We start from the raw sequence: 27,551 nt of genomic DNA, 5'->3' as shown, positions 1-27,551 counted from the left end.
TAATAGAGAATGTAATTATGACGTTGCTTTTCCGTAGATAAGTCTTACAAATGATAAATTTTATTATAAAAAATAATATAGAAAAACCGAATATAAAATATTTCTTTCCTCATGAGATACGCGTCTTAATAATGTTTCATTGGATTTTCTCAAAATTTATTTCTTAGTATTTGCAAGTTGTTGAATTGACTACATTGTTTAGAAAACAATATTTTACAATAAATTCATATTTCTATTCTGCATGTAGTTGATGATATCTTTCCATCCTCCTAATTTATGAAATAATTTACATAATAAAATAAGATTAAAACCAATTGATTAATATTTTAAACAGTAATTCTTCATTTATTTTATTTTAAACTAAAAATTAAATTTATTTATTTTTAACAAAAGATTTTAAACTCAAGATTTTTGTAATAAAATAAAATATGTTTACATGCTTTTTTCTCTGTAAAAAATTTAAATATAACAGAAAAAATAAAAATTTAAGTTGACACTAGAGATTAACACTTTGCATTTTCATATTATATATACATTTATGGATAATAAATAGTGTGGTTATAACTAGGTGATACATAGGCCTCGCAGATTCAAAAATTAATAAAATGATAATAATTTAAATTATACAATTATTATATGCAAGTTATAAAGTTTAATATTAAATCTTATAATACATAAATTTAATTTTAATAAAAAAGAAATTTCACAATTGTAAACTAAATAGAGAGAAAAATGTATGTGTTATTAGTTTGAGTTCATCCTAAAAAAAATTCGATCAATAATATATAGAAAGCAAATCTTACCCCAATACATTGTACACAAATTATATGAAATATATCTCTAATACATATTTGAATTAAATATTATCTTTGAACATATAATTAAATTTAGACCTTTTAATATATAATTCTACCCACTCCAATGGTAATATCTATCTTTTCCCCTTCTTCCCATTTATGATATAATGTATTTTTTTTTATATAATTGGCCTTCATATCACCCTTTTCCCCTATAAATACTGATTAACTTGTGCATTGACAAAAACAAAAATTGTTAGTAAACACAAATATTTTTTTTTTCTTGAGAAGAAGAAAATGGAGAATGATGGTAGTGGGAGCTCATGCAATGAACAATATGCTTCGGAAGACTCCAAGCAAAGCGGGAAGAGGACCGGTCATCGCCATACCCCTCAACAGATCCAAGGACTTGAAGCGTAAATCCTTTATTATTTATTTATACATTTTCGATAAAAACTTATGATTTTTTTAATATTACAATCATTAATTTTGATTTCTTGAAATTGTATCAAGTTTTTTCATGGAATGTCCTCATCCAGAGGAAGCACAGAGACAACAGTTGTGTGAAGAGTTGAAACTCGGGCTTGACCAAGTCAAATTTTGGTTTCAGAACAAAAGGACTCAATGCAAAGTATTCATCTTGAAAAATCCTTTTTAACATACTCTTCAATAATTTCTCAATATATTTTAACCAGTTGATATTTAATAATAAATAAACTATTTTTCATATGCTATAGGTCCAAGAGGAAAAAGCCAATAACTTAGCACTTCGTGGAGAAAACGAAATTCTCAAAAGTGAGAACGAAGCTATGGTCGAGGCATTAAGTAGTGTAAATTGTCCGGATTGTGGAGGTCCTCCTTTTGGCAGAGAGGAACGCGCACTCAATTTCCAAAAGCTGCTTTTGGAAAACGCTCGTCTGAAAGAGCAGGTATTCATATAATATATATATTTTGGATGTTTTATTAATTTGACTAATCATCATATTTTTTCATTTAAATTTACAAACAAAATTATGTTAATCTTTTTTTTCAAAACGCGATTTGGAAAACATAATAAAATTTATATATATTGCTTGTGAATCTCTATACATGTATGCCATTATATAATTAATCATCATATTTTTCATTTAAATTCTAACAAAATTATACTTATCTTTTTTCAAAACGCTATTTGGAAAACATAATAAAAATTATATATATTGCTTGTGAATCTATATACATGTACACATACGCCACTATATAATTATTTACTTTTGTGTGAAGCGTGACAAAATCTACCATTTGGTATCCAACATTTCCAAACGACCGACCGTGGGGGGCTCATTAGCTTCTGTTCCTACCCAACACATCTTTGATCACATCTCCTCTTACGGAATCAACCCAAGCCATATGTTCGACGCATCTAGCTCATTCGGACCACCAACTTCTCAACCCACCCAACCACAACCAATGGATGTAAGCTTGTTGTCTGAAACCGCGGCAAGTGCGGTTGAAGAGCTCAAGCGGCTGTTTTTTACTGAGGAACAATTTTGGGTTAAGTCGTCTATCGATGGCACAGATGTGATTGATTCAGAGAACTATGAAAATTTCTCGAACGCTGTCAAAAAGTTCAGGAGCACGAGTGCCCATGTCGAGTCTTCCAAAGGTGTCACGGTGGTTCCAATAGAAGCCACAAACTTGATTGAAATGTTCTTAGATTCGGTATGTATTCGATTTGTCGTCTCTAGGAAAAAATATTACGTTTTGAATTTAAGACACGTTTGGTTTGTCCTAAATTAAGGGTTGGATGGAACTAATGATGATGAATAAATTAAATATGAAAATGTTACTTGTGTATTGTAGGAGAAATGGAAAGAACTTTTTCCAACGATGGTGATCAAGGCCAAGACGCTACATGTGCTCGGGTCGGAGCTTCCTATTAGAGAAAACTGCAATATTTTGCGAGTGGTGAGAATTATTTTTATATTGGAACCATTATTTACGTAACCAACTTACAGTTTTCATTACCGTTCATCGAAATTAGGGATTATTTTGTTTAAAAACGCACAATCCTGCACGTAGAAAACTAATATGGGCAAAACAATTTGTTTGATTACATACTCATCATTTGATGTTTCGAACGTGAATGAAATTTGATAGATGTGGGAGCAACTACACATTCTGTCGCCGCTAGTGCCACCAAGGGAGTTCATGATCGTGAGGTGCTGCCAAGAGATCAGTAAAGGGCTCTGGATTATTGCTGACGTGTCACATAACGTTTACTTTGACTTTGTCAATGCTTCATGTTACAAACGTCCTTCTGGTTGCCTCATCCAGTCCTTGCCCAATGCTCAGTCGAAGGTATATCTCTCTGATCTCCATGGTCTCTTGGTCGAACTCATAAATGACATTTTATATATTGCGCGCATTTGACTGATGCTATCAAATATCATAGGTAATGTGGATTGAGCATGTGGAAGTGGGCCAGAAACTGGATACACACAAAATCTATAGAGAGCTTTTAAGCGGCGGGTCAGGCTATGGAGCTAAGCGTTGGATTGCCACACTTGAGAGAATGTGTGAGAGGATGGCTCTCACCTCCAACCTAACCCTTCCTGCAAGTGACTGGAGCGAAGGTACGTATCATCTTTACGACTAACTAAAATAATGACTTAAAATTGTGAAAGTTAATCAAAATATGTTATTTTTATCACTTGATTTGAGTGGTATGATTCTATCATTTTGATTATAATCGAATTTACCAACATGTTCTTTAAAAAAAACTTTAGTCAACATTTTCTTCGATTTCTATAAAAGAAATTAAGAAAAAAAATCGAGTCAAAATTTAGATAACGAATACACGGAAGTTTTTAATCTTCAAATAGATGAATTAATATACTGACTCAAAAAAGCATATAAAGAAAGGATATTTTTCCGTGTATATCTAAATTTATTTCCCGATAATTGAGTTTTCTAATTTTTAATTTTAGAAACAAAAAAAAATCTTTTTGCGATATTGCTTATCTTATTATATAAACATTAGTTTTCAAAGTTAGTAATTCATATAATCACGACATGTGTCAAGTATATCAATAATATTTTGATATTTGTGAAAAAAAATATTTAATAATTATAAGAAAATTAAAAAATTCTAAAAATAAAAGGATTACAATTAATATTTTTGATTGTATATAAAACCAAAAGTAATATATTATATCACTAATTCTAATAGGAAAGTTATCTATTAAATTACTAATTTCAATAGGAAAATATGTGCAATTAATAAGGAAAATATATGCAATTTAATTACAATTATTATATTATAATCATGTAGTAAAAAGAAACTTATACAGAAAAGTGATGAAAGTATAAAAAGGTTTAATGTGTTAAAATTAGTGATTAACATAATATAAGAAAAATAAGAAATTAATGTAATTTTCTTAAGTTTTTCAATCGGTGAATGATTTGATAGCTTATTTAATATTATGTTCTTATATAAACCTTAGTTTTCAAAGTTAGTAACTAATGTGATCACGACACGTGTCAATTTTAACAATTAAAATTTTTGTCAGGTGTTATACAAACCTTTGTTTTAACATATTTGTAAATTATAAGAAATTAAAAATTTAGACAATTTAATGAATATAAAAAGATAGGTTATATAAAAAATGATAGTTCATATATGTATATCTAATTTTAATTTTAAATTACTAATTCTATAAGAAAAAGAATTAAGAAAATTATACAATTAATTACTATAATACCATAATAAAATAAATTATACTGTCAATTATTAATCCTAAAAGAAAAAAGGATTGTAGATATTCATCTTTACATAAACAAATAATTTTCTCATGATAACGTCTTTGAATTTTAATTAATTTATGATAATGTTAGTATAGTTTTATTTAAAATTAGTTGGACAAGTAGTAAAACTATTACGTATGAGAGTACAAAATATGAAACAAATATATTTAAGATATTTTTACTTTTTCAAATATGAGATAAAATTATTTTTCAGTTTTTTTTTGAGAATTATGTTTTATGAATTTTTAGTTTTTAAAAAAATATTAAGTAAGATATAAATTTGATATAATGAACATTTTTCTTGATATGAAAATTATAAATGTTACTCATTATGATTGGGTGCATATAATTAAAATCTAATTTATTATCATATAAAATACAAAAAATGTATTGCAAGATGGAGTGTGTGAACTCTAAATCCGGTTAAAAAAATCAAATGAAATAAAATTAATATTTTTAATACAACTTATAATTTCACATATTTTTCTTATATATGCGGTTATACGCGGGCCTAATCTAGTTATTTTTATAAAAGTATGACATATTTACAAATATATTTACAAATATCTGTCACAAATTTTTATTTTATTTTATTTGCCTTGTCAAATCTTGAATTTAATTTTTGAATTTTGAAATATTTTGTAAAAGTAATTGGATTAAGGAAGGTCATAGGTCATATATAATAAATACATACTATTATGCTAGTGCAACCAGCTGAAAAAATGTTTAGCGCTGGTCGGATAATTTTTATATCACGTATCTCTAGGTTCAGACGGAAAGACATGCAACTTTTACGTTATTACATTAGTTATTGTTTATTTAGGTATAGTTTCTACAATAATGTGGCGTTTGATCAAGTTATTATATTTTGGCAGTCATAAGGACAGGAGAAGAAAGGAGGAGAGTACTGAAATTAGGTGAGAGAATGATAATGAATTTCAACGAAATGTTGACCATGTCCGGGAAAGTTGACTTGCCGCAGCAGTCGAAATGTGGAGTGAGAGTCTCGATGCGGATGAACCTCGAGGCCGGTCAACCACCCGGTTTAATTGTTAGTGCTGCTTCCTCTCTTGCAATATCTCTCCCTCCTGTGCAAGTCTTCGACCTCCTCCGGAAACTCGACACTCGTGAGCAGGTTCCTTTCTTTTCTATATCTCTTTCTTAATCTGTATGATCAATTGATCATTATCATATTTTGTGAAACTAGTACTAGTTAGTCCGGATTTTGGTTAGGGTTTTTGATTCAAGTATGCTTTAGTCCAACTCGTTAGATAGATTACACCGGTTACACTAGCCCGAGTTCATGCATAGCACTGCCGATGATGATGGATGGAAAGGTGTAAAGCCTCATGTTAAAAACATGAATAATTTTTTTTTTCTCTCTTACTGTTGCATGTCTTAAAGAACGTACTAACACAAAAATTTTAAAAAAAAACGTTTAATTACGTGTAACAGTGGGATGTTCTTGCCTATGGGACCGTAGTCACTGAGATCGCGCGCATTGCCACCGGATCAAGTGAAACCAACTGCTTAAGCATCCTCCGGGTACATGTATATATCTCTTCTAAACGATTTTTTTTTTTTTTTTGGTTTTAATTCTAAACGACTTTTTTTTATATAATTAAGAGTTTATTGGCATATTATATTAATCTAATAATCTTTAATCGTCGTGCGTGTGTATATAATATACATTTCAGCCAACGCAAGAAGAGAATAATGGCAAGATGATGGCACAAGACTCAGACAAGGACGACATATTGATGCTGCAAGATTGCTACATGGACGCCTTGGGAGGCATGCTGGTGTACGCTCCTATGGACATGGCTACAATGGATACCACTCTCTCCGGCGCCGACGTCAAAATTTCCGATATTCCAATCCTTCCTTCTGGTTTCATCATCTCAAGCGACGGCCGGCGATCCACTGTGGAGGACGGCGGAACCTTACTCACGCTGGCCTTTCAGATCCTTGTCTCTGGCAATACCAATAGGGCGAGAGAGGTGAATGAGAAGTCGGTGAATACAGTGAGTACTTTGATCAGCTCAACTGTTCAAAGGATCAAAGGTTTGCTCAACTGTCCTGATCAGTGTTGAGTGAGAGAATATGCTGTGTGGAAGATTCTTCTCTTCTATTTTCATTCTTGTTTTGTTTGAGACAATTATTTTTGGGGGGTTTTATGACTTTGGGTATAATAATGATTTTAAGGACATGATTTAAGATATTTTCGGTCAGTATTATTACAGACCGATTTATGATAATAAAGCAACCCTTCTTTTTTTATATGAGTTTATTTTGTTTCTTTTTCTTTTTTTGGCTTTTGTTTGGTTATGATATTTTTACTCATAATTCTTTTTTAAAAAGAAAAAGAAATCTATGAGTAAATTATTGACGTAAAAAAAAAGTTTGTATTTAATAACCATAATACTATGAGTATGAGAGTATCTATGGTTTGAAGATGGATTTTAACCATATATAATCCTATAAGTAAATTTTGTTTTCTTTATACTATATAATTTTTTTTTTTAGAAAACTATAAATACATAAATATTTCACAATTATACTCATCATTTAACACTTTCAAGTTGATGGAAAATAACATCCACGGTAATATATATATATATATATATATATATATATTTTTCGTCAGACGGTAATTAGAAACAAAAAAAAAAAAAAGACTTTAAGAAACAGTGGGAAAAAAAAGGAAAAAAGATTGACGGTAATTAGAAGAAACCGGACGTTGGAAAATAAAAGGAAATAAGATTTGACGGTACACGCAAGGTAACACGTGTAGGTTTTTAATTGGTTGACACAAGACGACAGACAAATACATAATACAATGCGGTAACACCACACATCGTCGCCACTTCACCACCACCGCTCCCAAATCTCCCCTTCGCCTATAAATATTTCTCTGGTTTACAAATTACAATTATCATCTCTTCCTTTTTCGTTTCTTCTGAATCGAAAGCTCTTAATCTGTAATAATAATCAACAATGGCCGCCACAACCGAGAACCTCCCTCAACTCAAATCCGCCGTCGATGGCCTTAAAGATATGAGGTTCGTGATTCGGATTCGATTATTTTAGCCTCGTTTCTTCCTAAATCTGATGGATCTTTTATCAATAGTTTGAGGATTCTAGATCTGGATGANAGAATCTGCTGGACAAACTTGTTGTGTTGAAGCTTAATGGAGGTCTTGGAACAACTATGGGATGCACTGGCCCCAAGTAAGCCTTTTTTTGCCTTTCTCTTTAAGCGTACGTTTCAGATGTCAAGTTCATTGTTTGTCTTTCTCTTTAAGCGTACGTTTCCTAGTCAGGAGATCTATATGCCATGTCATCCTTGTCTTCTTGTTGAATGTTGTCTTGTTCGNCGTCTCTCGCTACCTCAGGTTCGTCTTTCTATTTCATCGTTTCCAATTTTTGAGCTTCTCAGCTTGTCGGTTATTATTGATTGTATGATATTGCTTTTAATCTGAACGTTTATTAGAACTTGGTTCGATCGGATCTGATCTGGATATTAGATCTGGGGTGCTGTCGTCGTTTTACGTTATAACAGTAGACTANTAAATTGCTTTCATCGCTAGTGGATGTAACGCCCAAATTGAAGCTAGCGAACAATTCATTGTGATTGTTTTTTTTTTTTTTGCATAGCAGTCATTTACTAGTAGTCAGTCCAAGATTCAGTAAGTAAAGAATACTTTGCCTTGTTTCTGTGCAGGTCGGTTATCGAAGTTCGTGATGGTTTGACATTTCTTGATCTGATTGTTATCCAAATTGAGGTTTGTCATTATCTTTTTTTTTTTTTTAACACTGCCCTACTGCCTCCATAATCTTCGCTAATCGTAATGCCTTGCTCACTCACAGAATCTCAACAACAAGTATGGCAGCAAGGTTCCTTTGGTTCTTATGAACTCGTTTAATACACATGATGACACACAAAAGGTACTTCTTTCTTTCTCTGGGGATCATATTTCTTCGCTTCTTTATTTATGCTATTATCTTTGGCTGACTGCTTTTGTCATATTCAGATTGTGGAAAAGTACACCAACTCAAATGTTGACATTCACACTTTTAACCAGGTTTGTGATGTGGATGCATATCAAAATTAGCAAATGAAATTCTCATTTGTCTGTAAAAAACTGTCATCAGTCTGTAACTACTAACGTTTACTTTGATTTTTCAGAGCAAATATCCCCGTATTGTGGCAGATGAGTTTGTGCCATGGCCCAGCAAGGGAAAGACCGACAAGGATGGCTGGTATAGTTCCATTTTGTTACGTTCTCATAACTATTGAAATCTGTCATTCTGCAGTATAGATCACGAACAGCAACTAGAAACAGTATTCATGTTTACTTAAATCTTAATACTTCAAATGGCTATTGTTTGCTCGTGTTCATATTAAATCGCATTTTTAGCAAGCTAGAACTGGTTAATTACCTACGTGATGAAAAATCATAACTGCTTACTTAATTGCAATGCCTTGTGGCTTGTGCTCTCTATGATCTGTCCATGATTGCAGAGATCAAGAAGTTGTGAATTTTCTAACATTTTACAGCATATTGAAATCTATTAGAGAATTTAACATGTTCTCAATTAGCATAAATTTCATCTGTTTTCTGATTGACCATATGCTGTCGTCGTTCTAGATTTTATATTTTTTTTTGCCTTTATATGCGTTTTCATTGGAGATTACGTTTGCATTTAGGGAATATCTTCTGTTGTTTATTGGATCGCCTACTAATAAATTATCTTTGTGAAGGTATCCTCCCGGTCATGGTGATGTATTCCCAGCCCTCATGAACAGTGGAAAGCTCGATACGTTCTTATCACAGGTTCTTTCTTTAGTGCAGTCAACTACTGTTTTTACCCCAGCACTGAAGATTGACGTCTATGTTTATTGAAATTTTTGTTTTATGTGTCTCTCAGGGTAAAGAATATGTGTTTGTTGCCAATTCAGACAACTTGGGTGCAATCGTTGACTTAAGTATGTCTTCTCTGTAGTTTCTTCGTTCTTGTATACACAGAGTTATATGGTTAATCAGAAATTTTACATGAAATTCCCATACTAACTGTCTTGTTTACCGTGTCTAATTTCTGTAGCAATCCTGAAGCATTTGATCCAGAACAAGAACGAATACTGTATGGAGGTTACACCCAAAACCTTAGCTGACGTAAAGGGAGGAACTCTCATTTCTTATGAAGGAAAAGTCCAGGTAAGTTCGTAATTGTCTCATCTCTTGTTTCAATGTACCTTTTCTTAAGCATGGTTTATTCAAAAACTGCTAATCAGATTTGGTTTTTCTCTAATACACCCAAAAAACGAAAATTCCAAATTTCCTTTTAACTCATGATGTTCTCACTGCTACCATTTTCTTGTGCTACTAAGGAACATAAGTATTTTTCTGACCTCTAAAATCGACTTTTTGGTTTATCTCAGCTTCTGGAGATTGCTCAGGTTCCTGATGAACATGTAAGTCTATACTTCTTTTTTTACTTCCTGTTACCGTTTGGATTTCAATTTCTTTAGAGATTGTTTGAAACTCTTTAAGCATATTGATTAGAGATTTAGGAAAGTTGGTATAAACGAGCTTGGTTTAGAGAATCTTTCTTGGAAGCTTTGCAAAGCCATTTCTCCCTTTTCTTTGTGCTTTAGATTGTTATGAAGGGAATATAGTAAATGCCATATTTATTGAATATACAATAGAATGTGAAATCTGTAGACTTTTATTTGTGCCGTCTTTTTGTTTGCTCCCACTTGTATCATCTGCTTAAAAGAGTTATTGCACTTTGTTTTTGATCCTTGTGGTAGGTCAATGAGTTCAAATCAATTGAGAAGTTCAAGATATTCAACACAAACAACCTGTAAGTGGATCACATCTCTGATGATATTAAAACAATATAAACTTATTTGTACACACTAATTGTGTAAGCATACAGATGGATTAATTTGAAGGCCATCAAAAAGCTTGTGGAAGCTGATGCACTTAAAATGGAGATCATTCCAAACCCAAAGGTTCCTGCATGGCCTAATGCACAGTTTTATATATTTGCAAATTTCATTATTATCTAATCGAGGAAAGACTGCAACTTCTATGCAGGAAGTTGATGGAGTCAAAGTTCTTCAACTGGAAACTGCAGTTGGTGCTGCGATAAGGGTAACATGCCTGTCCTAGTGGCACATTTCGAAATATAGAATGCAAACTGTAATCTTTTCTCAACTCCTTTTTTTTTTCTTTGATTTTTAAAATGTGATTCTGTTTGAAAACAGTTCTTTGACAACGCTATCGGTGCTAATGTACCTCGCTCACGGTTCTTGCCAGTGAAGGCAAGTTCAGACTTGCTGCTCGTCCAGGTAAACTCTATCCACCATATCAACAGAGCAACACAGATATCTGTTGAAACATTTGACTGATGATTTAAGTTCTCATACTTCCACAGTCTGATCTCTACACCTTAGTTGATGGCTTTGTCATCCGAAACAAAGCTAGAACTAACCCCTCAAACCCATCAATCGAATTGGGACCGGAGTTCAAGAAGGTAATAAAAGAAGAAAATGATATCCTGACCAAGTCCCATTTGCTTTCTTAAACATCGTATCATGACTTTTGAGCCTCACATAGTGTATCTTTCTAATAGGTGGCCAATTTCTTGAGCCGATTCAAGTCCATCCCTAGTATAGTCGAGCTCGACAGCCTTAAGGTTTCTGGTGATGTCTGGTTTGGCTCATCTGTTGTTCTCAAGGTATATCTACATTATATACATGCAATTTGTTTTCATTAGATTCCGAAGTGGGTACTAAGAATGGTTTTTTTTGGGTTTAAAGGGCAAGGTGACTGTAACGGCAAAATCTGGCGTGAAACTCGAAATTCCGGACGGGGCCGTGATCGAGAACAAGGTAAGCTTTATTGTTTGGCTCTGATGAAAATATAGGAACCGATTGGTACAGTTCGATTAGGTCATTTGTTTTGGTCTGGTTGTCAGTTTGGTTTTATTGGTTTCTAGGAACAGAATAATTTAGCTTGGCACGGTTATGATTTTGGTTCGGTTTCCTAGCATTTCTTTAAAAAAATTTAGAGGTTTCTCAGAGATACTCCGAAAATTAAAACCTAGGATTGATTTAGAGGTTTCATCTGGATTGATTAAGTGACATTTCACATCTTTTAGTGTAAACCTAAATTATTTTTGAAGATCAGAGACTAATAACACCATGTGTGTTTTGTACAGAACATCAATGGTCCGGAGGATCTCTGAATAAGACAAATTCCAAGTCTTCTTCCTTCTCTCATGGAAGGCACAACATCTCGAAAAGATACTATTTAAAATGGTGTGAAAATATTACAGTGCCACAGCAAAGTTTATGAAGAAAGAATAAAACAATGTTTCCGTTTTGCAGCTTAGCAAAGTCTTTTCCCACTACGGAGTACGGACTTTATAGTATTAAATTTTGCTCTTTGAATTTTCCCATAAAAAACATAGCAATTAAGTATTGATTATATATTTTGGTTTCTATCCTCCATCATTCTTCTTTTTGATAACCCACTCTTTCTGTCTATGCTTGAAAAATAGTTTATTACATTTAGGTACCAGATAGTTCTCATTTGCTAATTTCTAATCAACTTATGCAGTTACTAGTATTTTTTTACTGCATTTCACTTTTAGTTAGAATAATCGCAAATTCAAATGACAAAGTAGAAATGATTCATCACCAAGATTTCTTATCTTGTGCTCCCCTGTCAAATTATTCTGTACGATTCTTGTCTTCTAAAATTTATGACAGATCAGTATGTAATAGATACGAAGACCATTTTTCGTATTTTGATTGTGAGTTTTAGAAACAAATATATATATGGGATCTTTTTCAAACAGTAATAACATGTATGCTTGTATTCAATCTAAAGGGTTAATGGTTTGGGATTTGAATAGAGTTTTAAAGACTTTAATTTAAATGTTATGTAGAATTTGTTGTTATTAGATTAAGATTTTGTTAAATTTGACTAAAGTTTAATATTATTAGTTTGTGATTTGCAAAAAATCATTTAATGAGATTTAGGAAATTTGGAATTTTGAAAGATTATAGGGAAGTTGATATGATTTATGGTAAAATTCTTTCAAATCCTACCTAAAACTATGAGATTTAGATTTCTATATTTTTAACAAATCCTATCAAATCCGGAGGAGTTGGAATCCCTAAAAGCCTAAAACTTATTAAAATTCAAATCCACAAACTGTTTTGAATGTTTTGAATAACAGCGGATTTTAATGGACTTTTTAAAATACATGATTGATAGAATTTGTAAATTTTACGTAAATCACTTAAAATGTCAAGTTGAATACACCCCTTAAAATCTTAACAAATTTGGGTTATTGTATTCATATTTTTATAAAGTCATTAACAGTTTTGTGTTATTCAATTAAAACAAAAGAATCTAGAATTGTTAATGAATTCAATTATTATGTTATTGGCTCATGATTTTATGCACTTTTTCACAGAATAAAGTCATAGAAAATATCACAAAAATACAGAGATTGTTTGCAACATTTTACAAGATTTTAGAAAACTAATTAACAAAACTATAGAATACTCTCTAACAATCCTTAAAAGTCTTTCACTTCTTCATTTTTGATGATTTTGTTGAAGTCTTCAAAATTCTTTATAAATTAGAATCCAATAACACCTCCTAAATATTTCAAGTGATTTGAGTTTTCATGATTTTGATGATTTCGTGGAAGTTGATATGATTTACTGTAAAATTCTTTCAAATCTTACTTTAAACCATCATATTTGAATTTTTGTATTTTTAACTAAACAAATCTATTCAAATCCTCCAAAGTATCTAAAATTCATTAAAATCCAAATCCAAGTTTAAATAACAATAAATTTTAAATTAGATTTTTAATAACAGTAAAATTTAATAGAAAATTTTAAATTTATGATTAAATAACATAAATTTATAGATTTTACGCAAATCATTTAAGAGTACACGGTACGTGTATCAAATCAAATTACGATGGAGAACCACATACGCGCATAGTAAGATATCAATTATATTCATATTCAATTATGCATAAACACGTGTGTTAGTCTTAATGGTAGTAATCTCAGATGATTTCCTGTTTCTCGTTTTATACATGTCACGATCTAATTGCATTAATTGCAGTTACTTGAAAAAAGTAAAAATTAAATATATACTATGTGTCATTTGGCATGTTACATACGCGTCCAATTTATTATTACTAATGTATGATGAATAACATATCTCAACAGATAAGCTCTTCTTTTTCTTCAAATCTGAAACTCGTAATTGCATTTCCTTCTTAATTTGTTTGACTAGTCTTGAAGTCTTTGTTTCCTTTTGATCAGTGTAATAAATATATATATTGATAAGTTGCTTGACCAGTGATATCATCAATAAAAGATTTTTACATTACCAAGCCATCTCTAGCTGGAATCAAACAGATCAGGTCAGTTTTCTCTCTATGACTTTTTTTTTCTTTCATTTTCTTGGATCTTAGTAAAAAAGACGTTGTCGACGAATCGATCACTACTGCTACCTTGTTTTTAGGGACTGAAAGATTCAAATGATGTCCCAAATATTAGATATGTCACTATCGCACATATATGATCAAATTGATCATATATCAGTTTTGTTGTTTCTAAAGTACTCTTTCTTATATTCCCTCATATCTCTTACGCACAGGTCACTAAATGATGTTGTTTCTAGTCGCTGTTGTCGGTTTAATAGCCTTTTATGTCTACAAGTCCATAAAGGCTCCCCCGCCAATTCCGTTGCCAGAGAATGTTTCTGAGATATCTCCGAGAGTCAAGCTCAATGATGGCAGATATCTAGCGTACAAAGAATTAGGTATTCCAAAAGACAAAGCCAAAAATAAAATAATCATTCTCCACGGATTTGGAAGTTCCAAGCTAGTCGATTTAAAAATCACACAGGTATTTTAAATTAGATGATTATATTGCAAACACTCCTTGATTGTTTCATATCATTAATAATGCTGCTCTGGCTTTCATGAAATGATTGACGAATACAAGATATACTTCTTGCTGTTCGATAGAGCAGGTTATGGAGAAAGCGATCCTCATCCATCAAGAACACTAAAAACGGATACATACGATATTGAAGAACTTGCTGATAAATTGCAAGTCGGTCTAAAGTTCCATGTCTTAGGAATGTCACTCGGCGCTTATCCAGTTTACGGCTGTCTCAAGTACATTCCTCATAGGTATCTATCGTGCTTATCACTTACGTACATATTCCGTATATATAAATAAAATATTATATAATTGAATACTTAATTATGTGAATGTCTCTAACAATATTAATCTGTGTATATATATATATATATATATATAGATTAAGTGGAGCAACGTTGGTGGTTCCGCTACTGAATTTTTGGTGGCATTGTCTGCCTCTAAACTTGTCGATGTCGGCGTTCCAGAAACTGCCAATTCCAAACCAATTGACACTTGGCGTCGCACACTACTTTCCATGGTTGTTTTATTGGTGGATGACTCAGAAATGGTTCTCACCATTTAGTCAGGATCCTAGAGAAACTATGACCGAGCGCGATATAGAGCTCGCGGATAAGCATACCAAACACGCTTATATCAAGGTACCTTGATATAAATAAATTATGTAGTTAATCAACCGTATGTTACGTGTAACGTTGATGTGTAGTTTTAAGATAATTTTCTTATATAATGAACTCGATGATACTTTTTTAATGGGAAAAAACACTCATGAAAACGATTGATGTATGCGGTTCAGGAATCCGCTCTACGTCAAGGTGAATATGTGAGCATGCAACGAGACATCATTGCGGGTCACGAAAATTGGGAGTTTGATCCAACCGAACTGAGCAATCCATTTTCAGATGATAACAAAGGGTCAGTTCACATTTGGTGTGCACTCGAAGACAAACAAATATCGCATGAGGTTTTACTCTTCTTATGTGATAAGCTTCCATGGATAAAGCTTCATGAAGTCCCTGATGCTGGACATCTTATTATTCATGAGAAGCAGCATTTTGAAGACATAATTAAAGCCGCTTGTAGTTGAATGTGAAAAGATAAGATTTTTTAATAGTTTGTGTTTGAAATGAATTTAATAAAATATATGTTTTGATGTCATGATTTTACGACTTAAATCCCAATTTTATATCGAAGTGGTTTTTCTAATGATATATTATCTAGAGTTAGTTTCAGTAAAAAATAAAATATGTATACTGGCGATACAATCATGGTTGGCAAATTTATCACCGTGCAATATATGTCTTTATTCTTTTTTTGTTTAAAACTGCTACCACCGTATGTGTCACAAACACTTGGATTTAAATTAACAAAGCAATTTCTTTCAAAATTCACGAAGGATAAGTTTGTTTGTTTTTCTTTCTTAGTGATCTAAAATCTGTAATAAATCCAAAGATACAATTTAATATGCAATATAAATGAGGGGAGTTACATAATTGATCATGAATGCAAAAGGACAACCAATTCAATATAAGTAATGCAAAATATAAAGGGTGATATTGGATTCTAATTTATGAAGATTTTTGAAAAGTTCAATAAAATCATTAAAAGTGAATAAGTGAAAGATTGATAGAGAGTTTTATTGATTAGTTTTCTAAAATTTTGTAAAGTTCTCCAAACAATCCATGTATTTTTGTGATATTTTCCATAATTTTATTTTGTAAAGAAAATGTCTAAAATCATGAATCAATAACATAATAATTGCAACTCATTAACAATAGTATATTCTTTTGTTTTAGTTGAATAACACAAAAAAATTAATGACTTTGTAAAAGTCTGAATCTAATAAACTAAATTTGTAAAGATTTTAAATGACTTTTTACAAATCACAAACTAATAACACTAAACTTTAACAGAGTTTAACAAAATCTTGATCTAATAACAACATATTCTACGTAACATTTAAAATCTTTAAAACTCTACTAAAATTTAAAATCAATAACCCTACTAAGTTATCAAGATGCAAGACATGTGTAACAAAGAGAAAAGGAATAAAGACTTTTTTTTTTTTTGACAAAAGAGAAAAAAAAGAATAAAGACATTTGTAACAAAAGAGCGGATTCCTGAACCGGATAAAATATAAGAGTTGGATGGTATCCTTACAAAATCTGTTGTATGCCTTGTTAAANAAAAAAAAAAAAAAAAAAAAAAACAAACAAAGATACCACCATTACACCACATTAGCTAGCCATCTCTTATATGATATCATTAGGTTGGTCTTTCTCTCCATTTCTCTCTAGACAGTTATCTGAGTTTCTTTCTTCTTTCGTTTTCTTTAAAGAAGTTCTTTTAATTTTTTGGTTCGTAGATTTGCAAATCGATGACGATGGCCACTTACTCCTTTTGATATTTATAGGCAATGAAATTTTTTACATGATGTCCCAAAAAATGATTTTGTTACTATCATCATATTATCTTTAACAGTTTAAGCATGTTTATTTTTCTTTGGCAACAGTTTAAGCATGTTAATTATTCTCACGAGATAAATTAAAGTTTTTTTGTGTAATTGTTATTGTCTATAGGCCCAATAATGTTGCTTCTACCTGTGATTGTGGGGTTGATAAGCTATTATGTCTACAAGTCCATAGTACCGCCACCACCGATTCCACTGCCGGAAAATGTATCCGAGGTATCTCCAAGAATCAAGCTCAATGATGGTAGACATCTAGCCTACAAAGAATTAGGGTTTCCAAAGGACAAAGCCAAAAACAAAATAATCATCGTCCACGGATTTGGAAACTCCAAAGAGATCGATTTATATACCACACAGGTATAAACATCAGGATCGAATCAATGCATGGTTCCATTACATTATTTTTAGGTGGTTTCTTTTAATAATTGATAATGAGATTTTGCAACTACAAAACACTCCTCTGGCTTTCAGGAAATGATCGACGAATTTAAGATATATTTTTTGTTCTTCGATAGAGCTGGTTATGGGGAGAACGATCCTAATCCATCACGGACACTGAAAAGCGATACATACGATATCGAAGAACTTGCTGACAAATTGCAAATCGGTCCAAAGTTCCACGTTCTCGGCATGTCACTTGGAGCTTACCCTGTTTACGGTTGCCTCAAATATATTCCTCATAGGTGATAAATAATATATAATTAGGGATATTTTCTATGAAAAATAATAATAAAAAACTATAAATAATAATCAATATTTATTTATTTTCACTTTATACACACTTGACATTTACATCTTTTTATCCATTTCTTATAACATTTTCGGTTTGAAAATTTGGTGGCGATAAATTACAAATATTAAAATTTAATAGGAAAAACACTTTGGTGCTAATAGTTGGGATCAAATACACTACTTTTCTTCTTCTTGTTTCATCCCAATCGTTAAGTTACGAAAAGTGAGGTTATCTAAAGACTATATATAATGATTGTGGTTTGTGTTTATGTGAATGTTGTTTATATAGGCTAAGTGGAGCTTCGTTGGTGGTTCCGTTAGTGAATTTTTAGTGGAGCCGTGTGCCTCGAAACTTATTGAATGCCGCGATGAAGAAATTGCCAATTGGATTTCAGTGGACACTTGGAGTCGCACACTACTGTCCATGGTTGTTATATTGGTGGATGCCTCAGAAATGGTTCCCAAATAGTCGGAATCCCAAAGACACTATGACCGAGCGAGATTTAGAACTCGCAGAAATGCATACAAAACATTCCTATAAGGTACGTACGCATATATAATGAACCTTATTGACAAAAAAAAAAAAAAAAACACTCATGCTCATGCATGAATGCTATTCGTTATAGGAATCTACATTACGACAAGGTGAATATGTGAGCGCACAACGAGACATCATCGCGGGTTACGGGAAATGGGAATTCGATCCAACGGAATTGAGCAATTCGTTTTCGGACAGTAACAAAGGGTGGTCGTTTCATATGTGGTGTGCACTCGAAGACAAACAAATTTCGCGAGATGTTTTACTCTATATATGCGATAAACTGCCATGAAGTCCCCGATGCTGGGCATTACATCATCCATGAGAAGTGTCATTTCGAAGCCATTATCAAGCCCGCTTGTAGTAGTAATTAATGAACAAAAAAAATAAAAAAACTTGTGTTTCGAATAAATTTGATAAAATTATGGGCATGTATATAAAATATGGTTTTAAGTGTTATGTCTACTACATATGGATTTTGATTTGTGGTTAAGCCGCTAAGTTGGAGGGTATTTTAGTCATTTCAAGAAAACCGACAAAACCGGTAAAAGCAATATGTTTTTGTTTTCCCACTAAAGAGTTGTTTTTAGTAAACAAAAAGAGAAACCAAAAATCAAATCTCTCTCTCGCGAAAATCAAACGCTTTGTTGTTTTTTTGTACTTTCTCTCTCGCCGGAGAGATGCGACGGTTTCTTCTAGCTGTACTCTTCCTCGCACTAACCCCGCCGACGATTTCTCATTACTCTTCTTCAACCTCTTCACCTTCTTCTTCCTCCGTCTCTTCAGACGCATCAGAATGGCGTCCAGCTCGAGCCACCTACTACGCGGCTTCGAATCCTAGAGACGCGGTGGGCGGTGCGTGTGGATACGGAGATCTCGTCAAATCTGGGTACGGTATGGCTACGGTTGGTCTAAGCGAGACTCTGTTCGAGCGTGGTCAGATCTGTGGTGCTTGTTACGAGCTCAGATGTGTTGATGATCTCCGTTGGTGTATCCCTGGTACTTCAATCATTGTCACCGCTACGAATTTTTGTGCTCCTAATTACGGATTTGATCCTGAAGGTGGTGGTCACTGTAATCCACCTAACAAACATTTCGTGCTTCCGATCGAAGCGTTTGAGAAGATCGCTATTTGGAAAGCTGGGAATATGCCGGTGCAGTATCGGAGGTGCGTTTTTGTTGTTGTTTTTTTTTTTTTTTGCCAAATTAGTTTCGCGTTTTGGGAGAAGTGCGTTTGCGGTGGTGGGAACGCGGTTCTGCTTTTTTCACGATTTAAATAATGGAGGCGATGATGATGCTTTTTTTTTTTGCTTTCTTCCGTCTTCTTCGATATCCGTGTGCTTTATGTGAGCTGGGTTTGCCCTAAACTGATGTCTCGATTTAGCCATTTACTCTATTACCCCTCATATAGTTCTGTTTGATTTTGAGTAATGTAGTTGGTGCTTACAAATAATTCAGAGAAGTAGAATAGGAGGATAGCAATGTTGTATGTAGTCTGAATAGTTTTGTCTCTCATTGTCAAAAGCTAGGAAGGTTAGTTTTGTCTCTCATGGCTTTACAAAACATGTAACCATTGTTGTTGGTTTTACAAAAAAACAGGATAAACTGCAGAAGGGAAGGGAGCATGCGGTTTACAGTTGATGGTGGGGGAATTTTCATCTCAGTTCTGATCACCAATGTTGCGGGATCCGGTGATATAGCTGCTGTGAAGATCAAAGGGTCAAGAACCGGGTGGTTACCAATGGGTCGGAATTGGGGACAAAATTGGCATATCAATGCTGATCTCAAGAACCAAGCTCTCTCTTTTGAGGTAACTTCTAGTGACAGGTCAACAACGGTGACAGCTTACAATGTCTCCCCTAAAAACTGGAATTACGGACAGACCTTCGAAGGGAAACAATTCGAGACTCCATGAGACAGAAACAGGGTTTATCGAGAGATATCTCTAGATTTTTTTTTTCCCGGTCGGAATTTTTTTGATGGCAAGTATATCGGTCTTGGTCTAAGGGTTATCTTTAGGTTTGAAAAGGAAGAAACTTGGGTCAGTCTTTTTGCATTTCATAGTCTCTTTCTCCAACGCATAGGTACAAAAAAATCNGCGTTTTGGGAGAAGTGCGTTTGCGGTGGTGGGAACGCGGTTCTGCTTTTTTCACGATTTAAATAATGGAGGCGATGATGATGCTTTTTTTTTTTGCTTTCTTCCGTCTTCTTCGATATCCGTGTGCTTTATATGAGCTGGGTTTGCCCTAAACTGATGTCTCGATTTAGCCATTTACTCTATTACCCCTCATATAGTTCTGTTTGATTTTGAGTAATGTAGTTGGTGCTTACAAATAATTCAGAGAAGTAGAATAGGAGGATAGCAATGTTGTATGTAGTCTGAATAGTTTTGTCTCTCATTGTCAAAAGCTAGGAAGGTTAGTTTTGTCTCTCATGGCTTTACAAAACATGTAACCATTGTTGTTGGTTTTACAAAAAAACAGGATAAACTGCAGAAGGGAAGGGAGCATGCGGTTTACAGTTGATGGTGGGGGAATTTTCATCTCAGTTCTGATCACCAATGTTGCGGGATCCGGTGATATAGCTGCTGTGAAGATCAAAGGGTCAAGAACCGGGTGGTTACCAATGGGTCGGAATTGGGGACAAAATTGGCATATCAATGCTGATCTCAAGAACCAAGCTCTCTCTTTTGAGGTAACTTCTAGTGACAGGTCAACAACGGTGACAGCTTACAATGTCTCCCCTAAAAACTGGAATTACGGACAGACCTTCGAAGGGAAACAATTCGAGACTCCATGAGACAGAAACAGGGTTTATCGAGAGATATCTCTAGATTTTTTTTTTCCCGGTCGGAATTTTTTTGATGGCAAGTATATCGGTCTTGGTCTAAGGGTTATCTTTAGGTTTGAAAAGGAAGAAACTTGGGTCAGTCTTTTTGCATTTCATAGTCTCTTTCTCCAACGCATAGGTACAAAAAAATCACCAATGTACTAAGAACAGTGATCACACAAACATCACTATTGTATCTATATGTTTACATTACCAAGGATCGAGAGCATCCTTTCAAATGCTTAAATCTAATGATGAGCATTGAGTCTTATTACAGTTTTCGTTCAAAAACACTGGTGTAACAGTAGCCCATGATCAGAAATAGATTGAAAGTAAAACAGTTAAAATAATGCAAAAGAGTAGTGCGATGTATAATAATAACTAAAAATCTGAAAATCTAAAAAAAAGGTTATAACTTCCAAAGTCAAAAGATAGTAAACCTATTATAGCCAAGAATGTAAGTTCACTTACTTCCAATGTGAAGATCATTCAGGCCAAACGGATCATCGTGTGTTGTAAAAATTCCTATCAACATCTCACTTCTCTTAAAACTCTACATGAGAGAACCCCAAACAAAAAAAAAACCAAAAAAGAAAAGAAAAAACCGTGTCAAGAACTCATAAAGTTTGATGAGATTCAATAAGCAACGCATTGAGCATGACGTGAACAGCAGCATCATAGACCGCAGAGTCGTAATGCATTCCGTCAAGTGTACATTGCGGTCCACAATTCCATGTGAAGGACTGTATATCAAGCAAGATAAGTGGACCTCCCATTTGACGCAAGATCTTACTCTCCCCTAGTGACCTATCATACTCATGCCACACCGTATCACTCATCTTGTGCTTCTTCTCATCCGTATTCAACATCCCATTGATCAGAACCGGCATCCCGATCCAGAACAGATGCATAGATCTACCAGAAACCGATCCACCTCCTTCTTGCTCCTTTGGCCTCAAGGGCACCAGAGACTCCACATGACTGCTCAACTGCTTCAACTGGGATCCGAAATCTGAAGCATTGTTGACATGAAGCATATGCCATAACCCACTTCCCATAATCACAACATCAGGATACTTGTTCATCTTCTTATACGAAACCACAAGATCATCCAAATCTTTCTCGTAAGGAGCCCAAACGAAATCAAGCTTCATCCCAATCTCCTTAACCACAAGGGTGTAATCACTATGCCTCTTAAAGAGATCATCTTTAACCGAACCCATGGACTTGGAATCCGAACCCAAAACAAGACTCAACAAAGACAAAGCCACGAACCTCGCCTGAGAATCACCAGCGACAACAACCCAAGATCCATTCAACAAATCCGAAACATCGAACCTATCCAACTTCTGAAACTCACAGCTCAAAACTTTCCTCGATTTCATCCAATCCCAATTCTTGTCGAAATAATCAAGCTTCGTTGTTGAGCCGTTGTTACTACGCCTACGAACAGAGTCGACGGGCTTAACATCCCAGACAATCTGATTCACCTCGTTGATACAAGAGATACGATGATCGTAGACGACAACAGACGAAACAGAGGCTACGATGTCGGAGACGGAAGGGAAGTAAGGCGTGAGATGAACACAAACCGCGAGAGAAATAAACAAAGCGCCACTAAAGAAGAGCATCTTGTTCCTGCTCAGATGCCAACCTGCCATAACCATGGGAACGAAGAGGACGAAACAAGCTGCTAATACTCCGAAATGAATCGCTCCTAGCATCTCTCAGGGTTTCGTAATCAGACACACATCTATCATCTAGATTTCATCTAGACCAAAAAAAACCAATTTTTTTATTCAGATTCGAAAAAAAACGAATCAAACTCTTCTTTTGTTGTATAGATTTAAGAAGCTAGGGTTACGAAATTGGTTTGGTGAAGAGAACACATCAGACTGAATTGAAACACAAAAATTGAAGGCGAAGATGAAAATTTGGTGAGATTGAAAGGAACAGAACAACCGTAGGCTTCTTCTCTTCTTTTGGTTTTGTAAAATTTCCATATTTGATAGATCTCCATTAGATTTTATTATTGATGATCGATCTCTCACATCTCAGAACGATATAGTCCGGTTCACTTTCCTGATAATGGAACAAGGAAACTATTCTAACGTACGCTCACCGCTGGGTATCACGTGACCGCATTTTGATTTTGGATCATAAGTTTTTTTCGGCCCACTTAAAAGCCCATTTCGCTCACCGATTTTACATATTTTAACTTTTATTTTGTTACTTTCTTCTCATTCTATACGTAGTTATTTGAGGGTGTAACAAATCAAAATATTAATGCCTTATTATATGCACCCTATGTTATTAGGACGACCGAGGACAAATCTCTGTTATTAGTTTTATAGAGAAGTGTGTGAACGTTGTCTAGGAAGAAAATAAGTAAAGAACCAAAAGATGGATTCATGTGGGGGAAATGTGTAAAGAAGGGCTATATCATATATGTGTGTAGATATGTTTAATATATATTTGTTTGCGTATTGTATGTATGTTATGTGTATACAAATATGGTGATATATACATAGAAGAAAAAGAGAATATGGAATTTGGAATAATGAGAGCAAAAGGTTATGACGATGATGAGAAAGGCTGAGAAGTGATGCTCCCGGCGGGATGGCCCATCAATTGCTTCCAAGGATTTATTCACATGTTCACATCTGCTGGATCCCACATGATGATGATAATAATAATATCCATCTCATTCTCATATGCCTTTTCTTGTTTTTTTTTTTTTAAAAATATTGATCTAGTTTCATTTGTCGAAATGTTATGTTTTATAATCGCCGATATACCATGTGAACATGTTCATAATCATAGATTCGACCAAATAGAGCAACAAGTTCTTTATATCCATTAGTTTTGGACTATCGGTCAATAGTTTTCTATATTATAGATCAAAATGATATGGTAAATTATTTGGCGGACTAAAAAAATGTGAAGAAATAAGTTTCTAGCCACTCGTTTTTTTTTTTTTTTGGGTTTGGATTCAATATCTCCGAAGTTTCAACTTTTTCCCTAGAACCACACAATCTTTAATTAACAGCATAATATCGACCCTAGTAAATAGAGAGGAATGCAACAAATTGGAGTTAATTTCTCCTTTTAGTCGAGCAGAGCCATATAAACTACGATTAGATATGAATCTGAAGAAAACATATAAATGACAAAATGATATATAAAACAACTATAAATAGTAAATTACAACATTGAAGATCTATTTTAAAAATAAGATCAATGTACGTAGATCGGATGGCAATGTGAAAGAAGACAAATTGAAGGATTCGCATGCAAGTGGGTACAAAATGAATTAAAAGGGACAGTTATTTCAGTTAGAAGTGCCGCCAAACTCCAAAGANAAAAAAAAAAAAAAAAAAAAGAGATTGCAACAGTTTTGGGTTAACCCAAGATTCGATCTCCCATGCAACCAATAATATTTTGACACATGCGCAAATATTCCAGACCGACCACCCTTGGAGAAGCATGGGATAATATAATTGAGGATCGCCACTTGATTAAGAAACACGGTTTACATTTTAGGGCGGCAATTTTTCATTAATTATTCCGGTTTAGTACATAATCACCTCGTGATCATGTTATTTGTTAGCACAAAAAAATTGACGGATTTAAAAAAAAGAAAACTAATTTATAATTGTATTTGTTATATTGGGATAGGGACCTTCCCTTCATTCCTCTCCTTTTTTCATGTCTTCTGTCTTTTTCCTCTTTATATATATAACCCCTTGCTCTCCAAACCCTCAACGAACACAAAACATTTCTATCTTCTTCTTCCTCTCGAGTCTCGATTCTCTCTCTCTCTCTGTCTCTCTCTCTTTCTTCTTTTGAAATTGATCAAAACAAGATAATTTCAAGAGATTATATATACACATGGCTCCTGTCTCGTTACCTCCAGGTTTCAGATTCCATCCAACGGACGAGGAACTAATTACTTACTATCTAAAAAGAAAGATCAACGGTCTAGAAATCGAACTTGAGGTTATCGCTGAAGTTGATCTCTACAAGTGTGAGCCATGGGACTTACCAGGTAATATATACTAATATTTTGATCTTCTTCATTTATGCGCATGAGTTGCTAGCGATATATGACTTAATTTTTTTTTTTGAAGGATGTATGGTTTATGATAAACATTACTAGATTATAGTTTAGTTTCAAATTCTAATATTATTTGGATTAAAAATCACAGTTTCTATGATAAGAATTGTTATTTTATGGTCTAATACCCAAGCAACAGAGAGAGCTAGGTTGAAGAAAAGAATAAGAATATAACATGTATGAAGAAACCCTATATATACTTTTAACTTCTACCTGGAAAATTCCACATGCTACAAGTATACAATAGTTCGTTAGATAACTATTTTCTTAATTTGTTATTATTTCGACTGTTTTTTTTTTTTGACATTAAATTCAATAACTGTATTTCTTTAATTCTTTTCAATGTATAATTGTAAACATGAATTCCACGAACTTTGTTGAGATATGCTTAAGTTTTGGATTATCTCATATATATCTATTGATAAATAACGTTGTTTATATATATAGTAATCGCTAATCAAGTATATATTAAATGATAGGTAAATCTTTGCTTCCGAGCAAAGACCAAGAATGGTACTTCTTCAGCCCACGTGACCGGAAGTATCCCAACGGTTCAAGGACAAACCGCGCAACCAAAGGCGGTTATTGGAAGGCCACTGGCAAAGACCGTCGGGTGAGTTGGAGAGACCGAGCCATTGGAACCAAGAAGACACTGGTTTACTACCGTGGGCGTGCGCCACACGGTATTAGAACCGGTTGGGTCATGCACGAATATCGACTCGATGAAACGGAATGCGAGCCTTCTGCGTATGGCATGCAGGTTCGTCGGCTAACTATAATTAATTCGACTAATTATTATTTTTATTGTATACATATCATTAAAAAAGCTCGTCTAATCTTAATTATATTTCAGGATGCATATGCACTTTGTCGTGTGTTCAAAAAGATTGTTATTGAAGCTAAGCCAAGAGATCAGCATCGGTCATATGTCCATGCGATGTCGAATGTAAGTGGTAACTGCTCATCGAGTTTTGACAATTGTTCGGATCTCGAAATCAGTTCAACTACTCATCAAGTTCAAAACACATTCCAACCGCGATTCGGCAACGAGCGTTTTAATTCCAACGCAATCAGCAACGATGACTGGTCACAACAATACTATGGTTCTTCACATAGACCGTTTCCTACTCCATATAAGGTATAACTAATATTTCAAAGTTTTTTACATCCATTACCCTATTAAGTTAAATGCACCCATCAACTGATCAACATATAACATATTGTTAATGATGAATTTTCTATATGTTCATACAGGTTAATACAGAGATCGATTGCTCAATGTTACAACACAATATATCTCTACCACCGTTGCGTGTAGAGAACTCTGCGGTTAGTGATTGCGATTTCTTCACGAGTATGACTCACAACAACGATCATGGTGTGTTGGATGACTTTACTTTCGCTGCAAGTAACTCCAACCACTATAATAACGTTGGTGATCAAGTGATCCACGTTGGCAATTATGATGAACAACTAAGAACGTCTAATCATCATATGAACCAGGTATGTGTATATGAGACTATATTTAAAGTTAGTTTCTGTCAATTTAAGCCTAACATATATTATTTATGCATTTGAAAAGGCCGGTTATATAGAAGAGCAGAAGATCATTTCGAGATTGGATGATACTGACCAAGATCTTGGATTTCATGGTGAGAATGATTTATAATTAGATTTAGAATACAAGATTGCATGTTGCTCTTTTTTATCTAACGATAATTACAAATTGTTTAATTTACAGGGAACAATACCAATGACGACATAGATATCGATGATTTTTTCTCATTTGATATATATAACGAGGAAAACGTGACTAGAATAGAAGACAATGAACATGTGAATACAAATGAAACCCTTGATTCACCAGGATTCGAGGTGGTTGAAGAGGAAACTAGATTTAACAACCAAATGCTCATCTCGACATATCAAACAACGAAGATTCTATATCACCAAGTCGTACCTTCTCACACGTTGAAAGTCCACGTCAATCACAATGTGGAGGAAAGAACATTGTTCATTGAAGAAGACAAAGATTCTTGGTTACACAGAGCTGAAAAGTTCACGAAGACAAAACTAACACTTTGTAGTTTAATGGCTCAGCAATACTACAAATGTCTTGCGATTTTTTTCTGATTATTTTCTTTTAAAATTGTTGTTTTATTTAATCCCTTTTGGATATAACAGGGCGCTTACATATGTATCTATACTAATATTTTTACATTTAATTGTTGTATATCTTACTATTTGCAAAATATTTCTTATACGTGTATAACAACAACAAACTGGAA

General features: G+C 33.7%; 6 protein-coding genes and 1 pseudogene across 6 annotated transcripts; 6 read left to right on the top strand and 1 right to left on the bottom strand.

Moving 5' to 3' along the window:
* Positions 980-6,865, top strand: LOC104763949 (homeobox-leucine zipper protein HDG8-like). The gene is made up of 10 exons (XM_010487359.1): positions 980-1,213; positions 1,311-1,428; positions 1,535-1,726; positions 2,061-2,498; positions 2,640-2,744; positions 2,937-3,137; positions 3,232-3,412; positions 5,459-5,718; positions 6,039-6,134; positions 6,281-6,865. Exons 1-10 carry the CDS (start codon positions 1,095-1,097, stop codon positions 6,674-6,676), a joined length of 2,106 nt encoding a protein of 701 aa, XP_010485661.1. The 5' UTR covers positions 980-1,094; the 3' UTR covers positions 6,677-6,865.
* LOC104767310 (UTP--glucose-1-phosphate uridylyltransferase 2-like) lies at positions 7,745-12,105 on the top strand. The gene is made up of 17 exons (XM_019241558.1): positions 7,745-7,814; positions 8,308-8,368; positions 8,454-8,531; positions 8,618-8,668; positions 8,773-8,846; positions 9,349-9,421; positions 9,516-9,573; positions 9,690-9,802; positions 10,027-10,059; positions 10,399-10,451; positions 10,527-10,602; positions 10,688-10,744; positions 10,858-10,941; positions 11,028-11,126; positions 11,226-11,330; positions 11,413-11,484; positions 11,814-12,105. Exons 1-17 carry the CDS (start codon positions 7,795-7,797, stop codon positions 11,838-11,840), a joined length of 1,134 nt encoding a protein of 377 aa, XP_019097103.1. The 5' UTR covers positions 7,745-7,794; the 3' UTR covers positions 11,841-12,105.
* On the top strand, positions 13,860-15,670 carry LOC104763948. The gene is made up of 5 exons (XM_010487358.2): positions 13,860-14,051; positions 14,288-14,538; positions 14,617-14,828; positions 14,960-15,218; positions 15,374-15,670. The coding sequence occupies exons 2-5, from the start codon at positions 14,296-14,298 to the stop codon at positions 15,662-15,664; spliced, it is 1,005 nt and encodes a 334-aa protein (XP_010485660.1). The 5' UTR covers positions 13,860-14,051; positions 14,288-14,295; the 3' UTR covers positions 15,665-15,670.
* LOC104767309 lies at positions 16,774-18,697 on the top strand (annotated as a pseudogene).
* LOC104763947 (expansin-A13) lies at positions 18,913-21,415 on the top strand. Its single transcript, XM_010487357.2, has 3 exons — positions 18,913-19,485; positions 19,917-20,401; positions 21,286-21,415. The coding sequence occupies exons 1-2, from the start codon at positions 18,998-19,000 to the stop codon at positions 20,230-20,232; spliced, it is 804 nt and encodes a 267-aa protein (XP_010485659.1). The 5' UTR covers positions 18,913-18,997; the 3' UTR covers positions 20,233-20,401; positions 21,286-21,415.
* LOC104763946 lies at positions 21,510-23,223 on the bottom strand. Its single transcript, XM_010487356.2, has one exon. The coding sequence runs from the start codon at positions 22,868-22,870 to the stop codon at positions 21,764-21,766; it is 1,107 nt and encodes a 368-aa protein (XP_010485658.1). The 5' UTR covers positions 22,871-23,223; the 3' UTR covers positions 21,510-21,763.
* On the top strand, positions 24,872-27,515 carry LOC104763945 (NAC domain-containing protein 45-like). Its single transcript, XM_010487355.2, has 6 exons — positions 24,872-25,194; positions 25,743-26,023; positions 26,117-26,401; positions 26,518-26,766; positions 26,846-26,915; positions 27,005-27,515. The coding sequence occupies exons 1-6, from the start codon at positions 25,038-25,040 to the stop codon at positions 27,394-27,396; spliced, it is 1,434 nt and encodes a 477-aa protein (XP_010485657.1). The 5' UTR covers positions 24,872-25,037; the 3' UTR covers positions 27,397-27,515.

This window comes from Camelina sativa, chromosome 19 (genome assembly GCF_000633955.1).
Source record: "Camelina sativa cultivar DH55 chromosome 19, Cs, whole genome shotgun sequence".
In the NCBI taxonomy this organism is placed as follows: Eukaryota; Viridiplantae; Streptophyta; class Magnoliopsida; order Brassicales; family Brassicaceae; genus Camelina; species Camelina sativa.
This window is presented reverse-complemented; position numbering and strand designations above follow the sequence as displayed.